The following is an 18543-nucleotide window of genomic DNA, read 5'->3' as shown; positions in this document are numbered from 1 at the left end:
TGGTTTGTATGGTGTGAATGTGTGTGAGTGAACTCTTGTATCGCTCGCATTTGTAAAGCATGTATTCCCTAGTTTCCGTAGTAGGAATAGACTTTGTGGGTCGGAAAACTTTACTTGTACCTCTGTCCTAAGGGTTTTTGCGCTGGTATGTCTGTCTGACAGAGTATAAAATTTGTATTAACTTTCCTAGGCCTCTGTTCTTGTGGTTCTCCCTCAAAGATCATGGCATTCGCGGACCATACTGTAGCTAGATTAGGTCGATGTCGGGTATAGTTCCCAACAACACCCTTCTCCTTCTCCCACTCCCTCGTCGACCCCGTTGGGCCGGCCCGGCCTGGCTCAGTCCGGCACTTGAAATTTGGACTCGGGCCCAGTTGGACCATTCAAACTCGAGTTCAAGGTCGACCCGATTAAATTAGAAAAAAATATTTTTTGAAAATATCAAATAATACATAAATATAATTAATCATAATAAGATATTATATATATATTAATGAAAATATATAAAAGTCATTATCGACCCACCTAAACTTATCGAGTCCAACCGAACCAGCCCGAAAAAGAATCGAGCCAAGTACCGAGTACCTGCTGGCAGTGCGACCGTATGCTCAGCCTAGAAGAGGGACCACAGCCAGATATAGGGGCTGTTTGGAAGATGCAGGCGGGTGGCGGCGTCGTGGGAGATGGAAAGAACACTAGAGTCGGACAATCAGAAGAAACAAAAAAAAAAAGAAAGAACCTTTTGAGCCGTCCCCTATTTTGATCAGACGGCCTCTGGTGGGCTGTAAGAGGGCTCATAGTGACTATGGTTCAGTTTATATTTATGCATGTCTAATGGTTGCCAATGAAAAAATAAAATAAAGTTCGTTGCTAATAGAACCATAAATAGTCGCTAAAACCACTACAAATAGCTGCTGTGATTGTTTCTCATAAATTTTAAAATTTTAATCATTCATTAACATCCAGCAGGCAACATTATTTAACTATTCCACATACGCACACACACAAGTGATTCTACGTATTTTCATCATGATTCTTTAGTTGTTCAACTAAATTTGTTTTTCATCCTGATTCTTTAGTTGTTCAGCTAAATTTGTTTTGGGTTGTGAAAAGACTAAGGCCGCGTTTGGCTTCATGCTCAAAACCCCTTTTTGAAGACAGAACAACGTTCTTCGAAAAGGCTTTTTTAGGGCATGTGGCAACAATTAAAACTGGATTTCTTGGAAACCCAGTCTCTTTAAAACCTGGTTTTCAGCGTTTCATGTGATGGTTGACAACAACAAGGACTGCTCAAGTGGGTGCAGTAATATGTTGGAATATGTCCAAAACTCCAAACTTTACAGTAGTGGCTTAGCCACACGTGGGATGGGAGGGCAGTTGCCCACACATGGCTGCCACAACTTTTAAAAATTTGTTTATTTTTATATCGAAAATTTTAATATTTATTTTTATACATATATGAGTAACCCTTGATTTATAAATGATTCTAAATATGTGTCCTTCCAATAAATTTTTCTGGTTTGACCACTGTTTTACAGATAAAGCAACATGTCTAGTTACTTCAATTTCATGCTTTTGATCTGCATAGTATCAAACGCTGATACCAAAACCAAGCAAGCTTTATAAAATATCATATTTTAGAAAACCTAGTTTTCAAAAGACGTTGAATAGCATAGTCCTTAATATTATTAAAAAAATGAGGTTTAAGCACGTTATTCAAGCAAACCAATTTTTAAAATGATTTAAAAACTAATTTTTCATAAAACCAATTTTCTCTAAACATCTTTTATATATATATATATATATATATATATAGTGTCCTTCAAACACTACTGTCACAGAGATTAGAATTATATTTAACTATACAGGTAAAGTTGTATTGAATTCACTTGGCAATTCAAAGCCACTGAATATGGATCTAGATTTTACGGGTCCAATCTGGAGAGACCATTATCGCTCTGTCCGAACCGTTCATTAGCTCAATCCACAGAGAAGCCTTGCTGGACCAGGAATTCCACCTCAACTCCTCAGCTTAAAAACCAGAGCGGCCCCTCTCCATTTCTTCTGGTCATCGTTCTTCTTCTTCCTTTCGGCGCCATTGTTCTATGGCAACTATCTCTCTCCCCTCCTCCGTTCCTCCGTCTGCTCCTTGGCCCAACCCCAACCTCAATTCGTCTTCTCTTCCAGCTCTGGAGTCTACTGCGAGCGACCTTATTGCCGGAAAAGGGGAAGGAGGAAACGACCACCACGAGGCTTCCCCGGACGACGCGTCAACTTATCGGGAAAGCCACGACGTGACCGGCAGCTCTCCTCCGTCAATCGACGCCTCAGACCTCTCCATTCCGTCCATCTCCGCCATCTTCCCCGCCCCTCCGAACGCGAACCCTAACCCTAGGCGCCCGCCCACCTCCCTCTTCCACCTTGGCTTCAACCAGGACGCCGCCTGCTTCTCCGTAGCAACTGACTGCGGCTTCCAGATCTTCAACTCTGATCCTCTTACCGAGACTTTCCGCCGCGACTTCGATGGCGGGGGTGTGGGCATCGTCGAGATGCTCTTCCGGTCTAACGTCTTCGCTCTTGTCGGGGGCGGGCCATCGCCGCTGTATCCCCCGACGAAGGTCATGCTCTGGGAGGACGACAAGGACCGGTTCATGGCGGAGCTCTCCTTCCGGGCGCCCGTCCGCGGGGTCAGACTCCGCCGAGACCGCATTATCGTCATCCTCGAGCACCGCATCTTCGTTTATGGCTTTTTCGACCTCCGCCTGCTGCACCAGATAGAAACTATGTCGAACCCCAAGGGTCTGTGTGCAGTGTCGCAGGGGTCGACGTCCGCTGTCCTCGTCTGCCCTGGGTTGCAAAAAGGGCAGATTAGAGTGGAAAATTATGGGTCTAGAAGGACCAAGTGTATCATGGCGCATGATTCCCGGGTCTCCTGCATTGCCCTCACGCTGGATGGGCAGCTCGTGGCGACCTCCAGCTCTAAGGGGACGCTTATTCGAATCTTTAGCACTGCGGAAGGCACGTTGCTGCAAGAGGTAATAATCGGGTTGCAATTGTATATGTATACATTTTCCTTTTAGTGTACTTATGGTGTTTCTTATGTTTGGAACTCTTCTATACACAACGCTCAGCTAGTCATTCTGATGTCCGTTGCTGAATTTCAGCTTAGTTCGTTTAGTTGATTTTGATGCCTGTTGCTGAATTTCAGTTTAGTTCATTTAGTTGATTTTGATTTTGTACGTCGCATTCGCTGAAATATATTTGCAATTTTGTGCCTGAGTTACAATTTGATGGTTCTGTGGTGTGATGTATAAGCGTATTGCGTCGAATATTAGTTGCAAGGTTCTTGCTTTGGTCAATCGGACAACTCCATACGTTGATTTTAGTTTCTTTAGTGTTTCTCCAAACTAACTGGGTTGTAGTGATAAGTGTGCGTCTCACTAAGTTCCTGTCTAGGTGTAGTTGGTAACCACTGGAATATGTTAAACCTTTCGCACCTTTATTACTGATAAGAAACGATGGTAGCAGTGTGCGGAGACCTGAATGATAAGCTTCTGTCTGTTGCATGTTTGGTTGGGTTGTGCGATATGTCATTACTGACTTGACCGAAGGATGCCTCATGTTAGTACTGCGAGCTGTGATTGTTGGTTGTGTGCTGACATTGCTATTCGTGTGTCTCGTAGTGAATGCGTGGAATTTCAATGCATGTCATCTTCCATGACTTTTATGGCTTTACGTGCACAATCTGGCTGAGGGTTAAATAGCCTTTGGTTTAAGTGGAAATATCAGTTTTTTATTAGGTCGCCATCGTGTCTCCTCGTGCATGAATTTCAATTTCCATCTCACTGTGATACTCTTTATAGGTATGATAGGTCTAGCTGTCTAACCTATTTGTTACTCTTTTTTTTTTTTTAAAAGAAGTCATGGAGGAAGTTCAGATGGCATGGCTTGATGAGATCATGAGACTTGTGCTGGTTCATCTTTGAATTGATAAAACTACTGATGTCCAGCAAACGCATATGCCTGCAGGACAAGTTCTTCTGAGAACTAGATGTTAGGAGAAGGGGAATTTGTAGAGAATAACAATCTGACATCTCAAATGCTGCGGGTTCAAAAGGCATGATATTCATAATAGTTTGTAGGTCATGTAGAGTACAACAGTTCTTACATGAAGTTTAAAAACACAGAACTTTTAAGTTTTAATGCTATTTTAGACATTACCAAGTTTCACAGCATGACTCATTCAATCAAATGTAGTCTGATTTACATAGACAATGTCCATAGGAGTTATAGAGGGTATTCCCGGTTCTCAAGACTCATTGAATATGGACATATGCCTTTGGCCTGCATTTTATGAGGTACTGGGTCCATTCTTTATTTTCTGTAGCTGTAATTTACTAATTTGGTGTTGGAATAAATATTTACTAATTTTACTTTCTTCACATGATCAAGATGTAGGGTTTCTCTGAAGTAGTAGACGTTTGATCATGCACTTATAAAAAAAAATAAGCCCATTCAGTGCATACTATTTATAATGATCAGACTGTTCTTGCTGGAACTCTTGGAGTCATTATGATTCTGATATTAATACATGAGATGGCTACTTGAACTTGGAACTAGAACTTTCAATTGGATGGTTTTCACACGAAGGCTTTTCTGTATTATGCTTTCTAGTTGGGGCCTGTTGCTTGTTGTGCTGCTTGGACACTTAATCTTCAGGCACGTCTCATTTAATCTTTCAGAATCATGCTGATTCATGCCAAATTAAATGGTTTATGATATGGAATTTGAGCAGTTTTAGTGAAATGTATATACCTCATCTTTTAACTGGACTTGCAGAACAATAAGCTATGTGATACACCCGCTCCAGAAGAAGGTTATGAATGTTTCAACACAATGCACCAAACATAGGCATGCACTAAAACATGTAAATGTTACCTTGTTAATCTTATAATATTTTTATGATTGTGAAACATTTTCTCAAAATTTTATGTGCAATGCCCCGTAAGGCCGTAAGGTTTTTGTGATAACCTAAGCAATAATTATGTTTTTTTTTTAATTTTCTAATTTTGGGCATAATAATTGCTGAGGTGTATCTTATGCCCTACTCTTTACGTTTAAATAAACTTTGAGTACCCACTACCTAGTATTTTGGTGATCCATTTGGATTTAATACACCGCCCTCCTAAGATTCTACTATGGTCAAATTGGATTTCAATCAGACAAGATCTAGATTCTAGACTTCATAATGTTAGATTTTATTTCATCCATGTCAGTCCTTTAATTTAGGCAATGATCAGTGACTGGATGAAAGCCATTATGCCCTAGACAAAGATGGATCTGGAATGAAAAGTCAATAATCCTGGTGTTTAACTTTTTATATTTATGCTTGTTTATTTTAATGATATATATTTGCGCTTGATCTGGCCCTTTTAAGTTTTCATATTTCAACTGCTGAGTGAAAGCAGTTCATTAAATGTTATAACATAACCAATTTAGCTCAATCTTCTCCTTGTCTTATGAAAGTAGTGAATTTTTTTGCCAATGCAAGTCATGGTTAGATACCTGTGTTTATGCACTGTTTTTCAACTAATGACAGAATTTCCTCTCTCTCCACCCCTTCCTTTTTCTCCACACATGAACATGTGGACTGAGGCAAATGCATTCGGATGTCTGCGTCTGTCCAATCTTCTGGCTGATTATTTCCCTACACATATTTTGGTTGTTGTCCCCCTTCTGTTGGTCTTCTTATTTGTTAATGTATAGCCACAGAGACAGCTGGTCCGATCCAAACTTGATCATTGAAGTTCCTTTGTACTTGAGATTCTGATAGACTTATCTCAATGAAGGTTCGAAGAGGTGCAGATCGGGCCGACATATACAGTCTGGCATTTTCTTCTACAGCAAAATGGCTTGCAGTATCCAGCGACAAGGGAACAGTTCATGTTTTTAGCGTCAAAATTAATCAAGGACCACAGGAGCAGGAAAATATGCCCGTTCCGAAGCCTGATGTTAGTCCTGTTCCAACTACTGGTCACAATCTTGCTTCATCCCTTTCATTTATTAGGGGTAAGGTCATATCTTTTTGTTCTGTAATTTTTGCAGATTTTGGCAGTTCTTCAACCTATCCCAAAACATGGGGACAAAGTTCTCTGAAGTGTAATAGATGGTTGAAGGGTAGTTGACTCAGTCTTCTACTAGCCAGTTGATCTGTTTTTCCCTTTCTAGAAGATTTATAATTTTTCTCAATGATTTTTGTTCTTTCACTGAAGTTTGGTTATGATTTGTTGATTTCAGTTGGAGCACTAGTAGACATGCTTCTTTATTATTGGTCATTTGTGGCTCTAGTTGTTTCTGATCTCTTTTTAGTATCCTTCTTTCCACTACTGGTTCCTTCCCAATACTTTACCATGGGTCCACGACTTTTCTTGATAGTCAAGAAATGTTCTTGGGCCTTTCACTAAAAATGTTTTTCAAAAGTGTCTCAATGTGCTTTTGATCTTTAGGAAATAGCTTTGATGCTAAATTATAATTGTATTATTATTTTGATGTAACAAGAATATGAAGTAGAACCTCGTATATACTTCTATTCAGCTTCTGGTTCCCTGAGTTCTTAACGTTATTACTTTGTCTTTGGTGCTTTGCCTAATGATGGTGTAGTTATTTTTTTTTTCAAACATTGCTTCTTGTAAAGTTGTGCTCTTCCTAAATATTTAATGTTCTTCTTCAGGCGTGTTGCCTAGGTATTTTAATTCAGAATGGTCTGTTGCTCAGTTCCGCTTACCAGAAGGATCTAAGTGCATAGTGGCTTTTGGGCACCAGAAGAACACTATAATGGTTCTTGGTTTTGATGGAAGGTAAATAACTACCAATTACTCAATTGATTCATTCTAGGTTGGGTTTGAGCTTGAGACCTTGTCCTGGTGGAAAATAGAAAGGGGGAAACCTATGATCTATTCTTTTATGAAATAATCATAGTGATAGGATGGAGCAATTCTTGCAGCCACACACACGGACACAAGCACAGATGTACAGATATGGGGGGAAATGGTAATACTTGTGCTAGCACATGTATGTATATTATGTTCTTGTGAAGATGGGAAGGGTTTGCTAGCCAATCTTTGGTTTCTAAATTAACAACATTTCTGAATGAATAAATAACCTCAAGGAACTTTATCAAGTGAGCAACATAAGTGCGAGCTTATTAATCCCACGTAATAAAAGCTCGAGCAATGAGCAAGTGAACAACATGAGAGATAGAATAGCTGATCTTCTGATGAACTTTCTATATCTTTTCTGATGGGATTATGTTTATATGCAGCTTTTATAGATGCCAATTTGATCCATCTACTGGTGGGGAAATGCTTCAAATGGAGTTCCACAACTTTCTGAAAGGAGAAGATTCCTAGTGGAGCCTAAAGGCACATTCATACTGTCCCTCCGAGGACTAATTGTAACATAATGTCTAGCTTAATAGTTTCTGTATATGGCTGTAAATAGGCCCTTTGAATCATAATATAACAGACTGCATCTGTAAATATGCCGACTATGGCAGCACTCTGCTTTTGTTGGGAACGCTGGTTGGCTTAATTGCCTGACCATTTACAAAGTCTGTCTGAATTGTTTTAATGGTGGAAACTAGTTCCCGATTTCTAAGAATCCTAACAACTCTATTCAATTTTTCTTCGTTCGAGTGCATTTAATCCGATGATAAGCTAATCAGTACTCCGATTGTCATGTTTCGCATAAGTCGTGATACTGTTTCCTGTTTCAACAGGTTTAAATTAGGTCAAACTCAAGGTCTGCTTCAGCATGTGCTTGATTAGCTTATCATTGCGTTCTGGCGTCTCCTTTCAGAATTTGTTTTCAAGAACGAGTTTCTGTTCCACGCTTCTTCGATAAGGACCTTATCGTTCTTGTTACTACTATTTTCTTTTCAATTCGATAAGGACCTTATCGTTCTTGTTACTACTATTTTCTTTTCAAAAGATGTGGAACTTGCAAATTCCTCAGATCACGGACTGGTGTTTCTTCAGCGTGGACGTTATTAATTTACTGAACTTGCAAGCCACGCGTCCTGAGAACAATGCTCTCTTTTCTCTTTCCGTTTCATAACTATAATTTCAACATCGTTTCCTGGTCGTCTCTGGCGAGGACGCCAGTTTTCGTGTCAAATACTCTCTCTCTCTCTCTCGTATGGAAAACACAGAGATAGAGAGAGAGCGAGGTGCTCACCTTCTTTCACATGGAAAATGACCTTGTGTTCCAGCTCATGGGAAAGGACTTTCTCTTGGAGACGGGGAAAATGGCGTTTGTTTTGCCTGCACTATGGTATCGTATAACTATTTAAAAGATATTTTATTTTTCAATTCAGATTACTATATATATTTTATTTTATTTTGAATGGTTATTAATGTATTATTATTATTCTTTTGCAGATAAATCAGCTGGTTCATCAAATTGGCTGCCCCACTTCTTTGATTTACGAACTGGTTTTTTGATGGTTTCACTCTGATTGTTTCTTCTTCATGTGACCCTTGTTGCCGGTCAAAAATATTGCTCAGCTGACTCAAAGCCTCGGATCTCCCTCTCAAATTCGATAGAATAGCAATACACATCACTTTCGGCAACCCACGTAAACAATATTTCAAAATTAACAATGGCTTTTAGGGTGAGTGGGAGAAGTATTTCATCCTAATGCACCACATAAAAACCCTAATGCACAGATGAAAACCGAAGGTTCTACACAACCCTTTGTAGTAGAGATGACCACAGAAGCACGAACTTTTGTAGGATCTCATCCTGCAAAACTTTGAACATGACCACCACCACCATGCAAACCATTCTCTGCAAACATAAACTGCCTTCAGGATCTCTTTCATCTTTCAAAATTGACTTGAGAGAACATAAAATCCGTAATGAAAAAGCAATCCTGCATGACATTCAGGAGCATCTGACTGAACTCTAATCTCGCATACCTCTTCACTTACCCCCTAATGTTCCATGAAATTAGAGGATGTCGGTGGTTCCTGCTCAGTAACCACATCCTGCACTTTAGGAAGATATGTTCGTTTCACCGCATATTTGAGGTCTTAGGATCTTAAATCTATGGATTTAAGGCCAGACCTGCCTCACATCCGACCTTAAATTCATGGTTTTTAATATATACATGAATTTAAAATCCATGATATGAGGATAACTCAAAACACACTTTTTTATTCAGCTTAAGATCTAAAAAGAAGCTATCAAAACACAACCTGAAGTTTATAAGAGACTAGTCCCACTTTTATAAAATATAAGGGAGGGTCATTTATATGAATACCCCATTTATGTTTTCCTTGTGAAATACAAATGGGTCCTAAAGAAAACATAAAAGTGTACCAGGTAAGCAAAGCCCAACTTTAAAAAGATATAAATATAAAAGAGAATTTAAATATGTGGATGTGGGATGTTAAAAAAAAAAATCACTATCCAAGTACCATAAAAAATGATTAAAAATTACCATTTGCTGAAGAGCAAAGCTCCTACTCAACTCCTCCTCTCTCTGGGGTGCATGATCTGTTTTGGATGCCTCAAGCACCCCTACTATGTTTTAACTTGCACATTGGTGCCCTCATTTTGCAATATAAAAATTTGGTGTCCCGATCATTCCAAAAACAGAAGTTGCTTGCATACCAACCCACATCCTATCCATTGCGCCAACTCTCTTGTGCATTAAATGGTTAAAATTATATTGTTGAAACATTATAGACCATCAATAAAAGCACTATGAATCTTTGATGCACCATAAGTTATCCCTATTGTTTTTATAGCAACTGCTTTTTAGCGAAAAAATCTTAATTTTTAACCATCTCGCATCGGGTGGATTTGAATTCTCTCTCTCTTTCTCTCACACACACATATATGTACACTAGAATGCTAATACAAATAGTTTACACGATTTTTCTCAGACCTACTTATACGGTAGCGTCTGTGTTTATTATATTAGTTTACATGTTTTGAAAACCTGGTGTGTAACAAAGAGAAGAGGAGGCATGGTTGGTGGAGGGAGTGCGTTAAAACTTCAAGGGAAAAGACTTTTCGTCCGCTTTATTAGCCCGCAATTTTTTTAATACTCCCAAAGGAAATAGAGCCTTGAACCAAGGAAATGCTTTTCTTTTGGCCTAAACATCGGCCTAACCTTAAATTTTTGGAGACCAGAGAACTTATGGAGGCTTTGGCTTTCAAATAAACATTATGATAACCTTGAGCTCAATCTAAGGAGGAGCTAAAAACGAGGGAGTCGAATTAAAATTTTCCAGATTTTTACAGTGTCTTAAAATTTTTATATAACACAAAACTGAAAATTTTTAAAATTTACATGTAAATTTTTATTTTGTTTATTTTTTTTAACCAAGTTTCCTGCAGGCCCGAGGGTTAAACCAAGGCAAAAATCACTTTTTGGAGACGGTTTACGTAATATTAAAAAAAAAACCATTTTCACTACCCAGAAAATTGACAAAAGCAGCGGACCCAGTTGGATATTTTCTTTTCGGACGACTGACCTTGGGTGAAAGGTCCACTAATTAGAATTGAATGAGGACTCCGCCGATGGCGTCACTGCATACGAAAGCTTTTGCCTACGGGACCCACCGTGGCCGCAACTTAAGCCGGCCTTCATTCCGTTCCCGCTCTCCACCACTAGTGGCGAGAGCATCGACGAGTGACAATCAAGACGTGAGGAATTGCCGTCGAAAGTTATCTGACCGTTACGTCTCATCTCATTTATGGCACAATCTTTTCTATAGGTAAGTAATATCTTCGTTTAATTCATGTCTAGTTTATAAATTAAAATAAGAAAATTCGCCATCCAAGCAAAAAATTAATAAATTTTGAAAAATGTACATAGGCGTAAAATAAAATGCTGGTACAATATTTTTAAATTTTTGAAAGATGAAAATATAATGTGTGATGTTGTAACAATCATTTTTTTTATAAAAGCAAGAATATTGTAGGTGGTACCAAGAGTCGAAAGCCAATCCTCTTTCTCCTTGTTTTTAAGGGTCGAGAATTGTTTCGGGATATTGATACTCATACAATATATTTTATTTTTTAAATTGAGTGTTGCATATGCCAATGTTTTTAGTCCATATATATATATATATATATATATATATCAAAGGCCTTCTAAATGTTTTCACTTCTGGCCTACACTAAGCTTTGAATATGGCAAAAGATCTACAGTTAAATTCATGGTTTATCGAACTAAGGATCTTACCTAAAATTTTTATTTTACCTTTTGGAATTTAAAACAAAGTCAAATCTAAGATAAGAGGAGGACTGATATGAACGTACCTTCTCAAATCCCAAAGATTTTTAAAACACTTACTCAATAGCCCGAACTTCTTTGAATGTAATTCAAGTTAAAGTTTGATGGCCACATATGGATCTGGCTTATCCTTTAATTTCGCATTATGTCGGCATTTATTAGAAAGAAAATTAACCAATTTGAAAGAGATTATGACATTCACATACATTATTGTGGTTATTTAACTACTAATAATAATGTGGACATATATTAATATAACAATAATGCATATAGAAGCTCGAAAATGTTCGATCACCACGTTCGCTTCTTTAACCAACTTGCGGTCAGTCTGGACCTGCTCCTGATCTGTTTTTGGACACAATTTTATGTCAAATCTAAGGCGAATCTTCCACGTATATATCACCTTCTTCTTCTCCTTGACTAAGATGTTAGATATTAAAAAATATATAATGTACTAACAGTAATAATGTCATATTTTCAATATCACATGTTTGATGTTCTTGTAACATATTGTGATGCAGTTTGGATTCAGATGTTTATTTAAAAGTTGGATTCAAATTAAAATTTGGATTGTGAATCATTTATATTTATTCTGAATATGTGAATATCCGACAAATCCAATATGATGAAGGGTGCAAATGATCCAAATCCCCTTAATTATTGCCATATTTAACACCAATAATATTGTGATTATATCATAAGATAACCCAAAATTGTTTATGAAATGAAAATTTTCTTCTTCTTCTTTATTTTTGCTTTAAAAAAAAGAGAAAAATTGCAGTCAGTACTCGACCTGCTCGTGGTCTTTATCTGGACCTGATTTTAGGTAAAAAAAAATCTAAGGCGAATCTGCCATCTTCATGTCACCATCTTCTGGACTAAGATGTGAAACAATTAAAAGAAAAAAAAACTTAATAATAATATAAAGCAGCCCACAATTTCATATTAAATTGAGAAAAAAAAAGCGAGACAAAGTTTTCTTGCTATTCAAGTCTGCTGGAGATTAGACTCGAGCGGAGACAAGCACAAGATTTCAGGATATGCCGAATTAATTCCCCATCGATTGAGGAGAGATGGAGCGAAATGGCTCACTTTGACTCCGATAAAAAATTCTTTAACCTGGCAAGTTAGATGCACAAAATTCTTAATGCATTTCCACTCTTTTGGCAATTTGAAGACTTTGCTATTCACAGTGACACGGCATTTTAATATAACGTTAGTGTCATTATTTAAAATTGTCAAATTATAAATGCATGATAGTATAGTTGACAGGTATATCATTCTCTACCTCGATTTTGAAGGGGCGAGGGTAAAAAGGAATAAAATAAAAGTTTTGACCTCTGATGGGTCGATAAAAGTGCGGCCGTCTCTCAAAACAAAATATGTATCGTTCTTTTAAATTGCTAATTATGAATACACGATAACATAGTTGATAGGTGTATCATTCTCTACTCAGATTTTGAAGCGTTAGTGAACCTTGAGGTAAAAGTAAAAGGGAAAAAATTTCGACCTCTGGACTGATGGGTCGATAGAAGTCAGACCGTCTGTTAGTATAGTTGATAAGTGTATCATTCTCTACCTAGATTTTGAAGCGGCACTTAACCTCGAGGGTAAAAAGATAAAGAAAAAAGTTTCAACCTCCAGACTCATGGGTTGATAAGAGTCCGGCCGTTCAAATAACCATAAGTGTTAAATTGCTAATTATGAATGCATGATAGTATAGTTGACAAGTGTATTATTCTCTACTTAGGTTTTGAAGCAGCATTGAACTTGGAACATAAAAGGGAAAAAAAAGGAAAGTTTTCAACTTTGGATTGAATGGTTAAAAAGTCGATTGTCTATATCTAGTTGACAGGAGTTTCATTCTTCACCCAAATTTTAAAGCAGTATTAGACTTCTAAAGAGAAAAGAAGAAAGGTTTCGTCGAAATATTTTCAAAACCGAACAAAACATAAAAACTTTTGTTTTTAATTTAAAAACAAAAAAAAAGCATAAAAACTTTTATTTTTTATTTAAAAATAAAAACTTTTATTTTTTTTAATTTAAATTGTAGCAAGTGTACAAGATAATTATGTTTTAAAATGCAAATTTTTCAAACTGTACGGAATTTATTTTTCATGAGCCCGCTTGCTAAAAAGGCCCATCTCAAGATTTTATTAATATTTTCAAGCTGTGCTTAACACATTAGAAAAAAAATCATGAAATATCATTTCTCCATTACAAAAATTTTAAAAAGTTGTACCTTTCCATTTTATTGGCTAAATTTGCATTATGAACTCATGTCGTGTCCTGTGTCGTATTTATGCAATTTCACGTAAATCGAGGAAAAGTCATAGAGAAAAAGAAAAAGGATTTTCACAGGGAGATTGAGGTCTACAATAAATTAGATCACATGGTGGTTTCAGCCCCATAACCATTCTTTTAATTCACCCAACTACCCAACCCTAGCGTCCCTCATCAATGCTAGTGAAAGAGTTGTTTTATTTTATTTTATTTCATTTCCATTTTTCATTTTCATTTTTTTCAGAAATGTGACTCAAAGGTCCTCATCTTGCCTAATATTTTAAAAGGTGGTTCGTTTTCAAAAAAAAAGAAAAAAAAGCTTAGTGGTCCAGAGACCAAATGTTCATCGAAGCCGACCAATACATGGATGAAGACAATTTCATGCTCAAGAAGTGTGTGCAAAGTTCTCTATGAACTTTGTTTCAAAATGCAGCAGTCATTTATTTGTTTTGTGAAGAAAAATTTCCATTTTACTGCCTTCTTTTTTCTATAATTTGATTCAAAGCACCATTGTCTTGTGATTTTTCAAAACAAATTACGTTTTTCACAAAAACAATCAAGCGAACTATCAATGATAAGAACTCAATCTACTTATGGATGGTAACTGCGAAAGCAAATCAACACGGCGAGTGCTTGTTAATCTTTTCAAATGAACTAAAATTCACTTCAAAACTTATTGCATAATTTTCATTGGATGTGTTTCCCTTTTTTTTTTTCTTCTAAGGAAAGAACAAAAGGTAGCTTCCTGTTAGAATTGTGGGCAAAGTGTAGGCCCAAAAATGAAAATTTCCAACTCTTTTAAATTATTAGACCACTAACAATAGTTAAATTTATGAAACAGCCTATCAAGGACTTAAACTGACTTCCAAAGGTTGAAATACAATCAGGTCAACATTGAGTTTTAGGTAAAATCTTAGGTCATAGGAGTATTTTTCTAGAAAACGCTTGCATTTGAATGAAAAGTTTGTTTTTAGAAAATATATAAAATAATAATATATATCTCTTGCATGTGAAACTGTGATTAAGATCTGGTGCCCAGTTGAGTTCCAGAATCTGGTTGACTTTGAGCTGGCTCTGGATGAGCATTTTGTGCCGTTCACACCTTTCTCTCTCTAACTTTCTCTCTCTAAAATCTCTATAAATTCCATGCCCGAGATAGGAAGGGAGTCGCATTCTTAGTTAAGAAAGCTTCAGCTTAGCTTAGCAAGAGAGAGAAAGAGAAGCAGGAAGAGAGAAAAGGAGGAAGAAGATGGGTCTCAAGGTCTATGGCATGCCCATGTCCCCATGCACAGCTACGGTGCTCGCCTTACTTGCCGAGAAGGGCCTTGACTATGAGCTCGTCCCTATCAATGTCCGCGCCGGGCAACACAAGCAGCCCTCTTTCCTCGCCCTCAATGTATGTGCGCAATAACTTTTTTTCTTTCCTTTTTAATGTATTTGCCAATTTGGGTGAAGGAGGAGAGCATCTAACCTTCTGACTTGATTGCACACTTCTCATTCAAACACGATGGAAGATGTCTCTTGACATTCTCCGTCAAGCAGTGCCCTGAAAGCCTTTTTCGTTTTTCGTCTTTCGTCTTTCAAAAATTTTGCCGCAACCTTTTTGTCTTAGATGTTGACCTCATCAAACACGGTCTCAAACACAAGAAAGGGTTTACAGAAGGAGAGAAGCAGTCGTGGTTTGATTTTTTTGACCCCCGAAGGTCGGAAGGACAAGAGAAATGAAAACCAACTTTTCACTTTTCCAATTTCGTCCTCTCAGGCGAATTTTCGTTATGTCTTTCGTAGAAATGGCCCGGGTCATTTATGTAAATTCGGCCAGCCCAGCATTCCCCTTCCCTTTCTTCGTCCATATATGTCTTCATCCACATATTAACAATTTATATTAACAATTTTTTATGATTGGTATAGGATTTTTATAAGGAAACTTTGTCCATATATGTTTCTCTCTTAACTCTTTCTTTTTTCATTTTTTCCGACAGCCATTCGGCCAGATCCCGGCATTGAAAGACGGCGACCTCCAACTGTTTGGTGAGATTCTATTTCTTCTCTAGTTGATCTATCTTGATGGCAAAGTCTCTTGTTTGATTTGAGGTCACTTTCACGTGTGATGGCGAAAATAGGGTGCCCCACTTTAAAAAAAAAAAAAATTACATGTAAATTTTGTTTTATATAATTTTAAAAAAAAAATGATATTTTGGTATCCGTAAAAATTTGGAAACTTTAATTAAAATTCTGGTTCCAACCGTGCGTGAAAAGGCTCAATATGCGGCAATGCTCTTTGCCGTCTATAATCAGTACAACATTAAAAAATTTTCATTATGTTCAGAAAATATCATCATGTTGGACTTAACTTTGCCCCGCAAATATATTTGGCGTAAGTGAACTTATCATTTGATCCAACATTATACATACATCCATGAAAATCAAGGACGCAAATGGATTTGGATCCAGAAATTTTTTACCGGGTCGGACCCAAATCCTAAAAGATTTTAAAGAGGGAACTGTGATTAGCATTACTTTCACATTTTTGTTTGTATTATCGGAGGCTGGATCAGATCTATTTGTGGATCAGGTCCAGTCTCTTGAAAACGACCTTTAAGGGGAGGGGTTTTATGATATTAGGTTCTCAAATGAATGGGATCCAGATTACAGATACAGCCAAAAAAAAAAAAAAGTCTTTGTAGCCCGATATTTAGCCCATTAGTTAATATTTTCAGGCCTTCTTTGGTGGCCGTCGATCTCAAATATGAGGTGATCTAAGATCTTAGGACCAGTCTTCCTTCTAAATGCGAGAAGCAGGTTTAGATCGAGAGATATAAAGGCCTCCGCCGCATGCAAACTAGACGGATAAAGATCTGTTTTGGCGCTACTCATTTCCGATCTGGATCCAAAACTATTTCACCAGATCTGGTACAGATGCATGAATCAGATTCCTAATCGGATTCAGATTTAGTACTCAGTTTTACGACTAAATCTGAATCCAAATCTGATATCCATCTGGGAACCAACAAGACATGATTGTATGCAAGTTTTGAATCTTTATAGTAGTCGGATCATGAATCAGCAGGTCCATTTTAGGAATTTTTGAGTTTTTTTTTTTCACAAATCTAACATTGTAATGACTTCAATGTTGTCAACGGATCAGATTTGGATGGGACATATCCTTAATCATATCCACTTTTTCTCATAGTCACATCACATTTTTTATATTTATATCCAATTTCGAATCTGGATTTTGATCTTGATTTGGCCAATTTTCAAAACGTAATGGCATTATGATATTTGTCTAAAAATGATCCATTTCGAATCTGATACAAAAATCAGATATAAATTTGTTTTTGTATTTGATTTTTTCAGATCTTATCGGTTAATTATTCGATTCAAATTTGACATATTAACATCCCTAATAATAATGTCTTTGGTAAGATTAAAGAGGGCATATTATTTTGCGTGATTAGAAAATATAAATGTTTTGGGGATAAAATATTTTCAAAAAGTTTGGAGGGCCTAAATGTTAAATTTTGTAAATGCCCAGTACAAATTGCAAACAGCAATTGATCAAATGAATGATTGATTGTTGACATAAAACACACACACACACCCACAACTTTCTTAATGCAAAAAAGCACAAAGCTACAAGCGACGACGTAGCATAACCGGTCAAGTTGGTGGTGTGAGTGTGAGTGACGACACACCAACATAATGGTGCACTGTCTCCTGACTGGCCATCTTATTATTGCAATGGATTGGGTGCATGTAAAACTACAAGACAATGGCTTGTGTTCTTCATATGAATAGGCCTGAGTCCAAACAGATGATAAAATAAAAATTTTACAAAGGTTTACACACTGGGGTGAACAGTTGCCCACACCAGCCCCGTGAGCGATAGCTACGCTACTAGTATCTTCAAACTATAAAGTCAAGTCAGTGACATAGATGTGGCCGTTTGATCAACAGAGTCAAGGGCAATCACCAAGTACATCTCATACAAATACAAGGACATGGGGCCAGACTTCATGAGGACGGACCCAGCTGAGGTTGCCGGAGTAGCAGCGTGGATGGAGGCTGAGGCTCACCACTACCACCCAGCCATAGGCCCCCTCGTCTTCGAGTGCATCTTCAAGCAGATGTTTGGCGGGGCGCCGGATGAGGCCGTGGTCGCAGCCCAGGCCGAGAAGCTCGGCAAGGTGCTCGACGTCTATGAGGAGACCCTGTCCAAGAGGAAGTACTTGGCCGGCGACTTCTTCTCCCTGGCCGACCTGCACCACCTGCCCTACACTCACTACCTCATGTGCACCCCTCATGCCTCCCTCATCACTTCGCGCAAGCATGTCAATGCCTGGTGGGAGGACATCTCTTCTCGCCCGGCCTGGCAGAAGGTTGCAGCCAACATGAGGTTCAACTGAGAAGGAAGAAGGAGAAGAAGAAGAAGAATGGTGCTGTGTTCCAAGACTTTTTTCTTCATTTTGGTTGGGGGTATCAATAGTTTGAGGTTTGATTAGGGTTGCTTTGAATAATTGGTCGCTTGATTATGGTTTCGAGGTCACTTAGTTGTGACTTTTGTTTGTTGGAAGGAGTCCTCTTCATGCGTTCTTAATCTTTGTTCCTACATCCGGGAAATTAGCTTTTCCTATATGTGGTGTTTGATATATATCATTTTCTCCCATTATATCTCCCTCTTTTTCTCTCTCACATATGGTATAATATAATAGATTGCACAAGTAATGTATTTTAGTTTACCAATAAAGGACACTAGTTATATAATTTTAGATTTTAAGAGGCGCCTGTATGTAAACTCAAAAAACAGCTATAAAATTTCAATATAAAAATAACCATTTTTGTTGGTCTGTGTGGGCAATTGCCCACACTATGCACACACCTCCCTCCGCCCCATTTTGGAAGACATCCAAAACACCCTAAAACAAAGTTTCTGAGTTTTTGGAGTGTTT

The 18543-nt window shown here is 37.7% G+C and overlaps 2 protein-coding genes across 2 annotated transcripts; both read left to right on the top strand.

Annotated features, from left to right (window-relative positions):
• Nucleotides 1-1999: 1999 nt before the first annotated feature.
• Nucleotides 2000-7659, top strand: LOC116254862 (autophagy-related protein 18a-like). Its single transcript, XM_031630478.2, has 4 exons — nucleotides 2000-3035; nucleotides 5850-6069; nucleotides 6731-6857; nucleotides 7322-7659. Exons 1-4 carry the CDS (start codon nucleotides 2106-2108, stop codon nucleotides 7407-7409), a joined length of 1365 nt encoding a protein of 454 aa, XP_031486338.1. The 5' UTR covers nucleotides 2000-2105; the 3' UTR covers nucleotides 7410-7659.
• A 7083-nt stretch (nucleotides 7660-14742) lies between these two features.
• On the top strand, nucleotides 14743-18263 carry LOC116254044 (glutathione S-transferase-like). Its single transcript, XM_031629079.2, has 3 exons — nucleotides 14743-14987; nucleotides 15574-15622; nucleotides 17552-18263. Exons 1-3 carry the CDS (start codon nucleotides 14841-14843, stop codon nucleotides 17998-18000), a joined length of 645 nt encoding a protein of 214 aa, XP_031484939.1. The 5' UTR covers nucleotides 14743-14840; the 3' UTR covers nucleotides 18001-18263.
• Nucleotides 18264-18543: the final 280 nt, after the last annotated feature.

Source organism: Nymphaea colorata, chromosome 5 (assembly GCF_008831285.2).
Source record: "Nymphaea colorata isolate Beijing-Zhang1983 chromosome 5, ASM883128v2, whole genome shotgun sequence".
NCBI classification, from domain to species: Eukaryota; Viridiplantae; Streptophyta; class Magnoliopsida; order Nymphaeales; family Nymphaeaceae; genus Nymphaea; species Nymphaea colorata.
The sequence above is the reverse complement of the archived record's forward strand: the minus strand, read 5'-3'. Positions and strand labels throughout refer to the sequence as shown.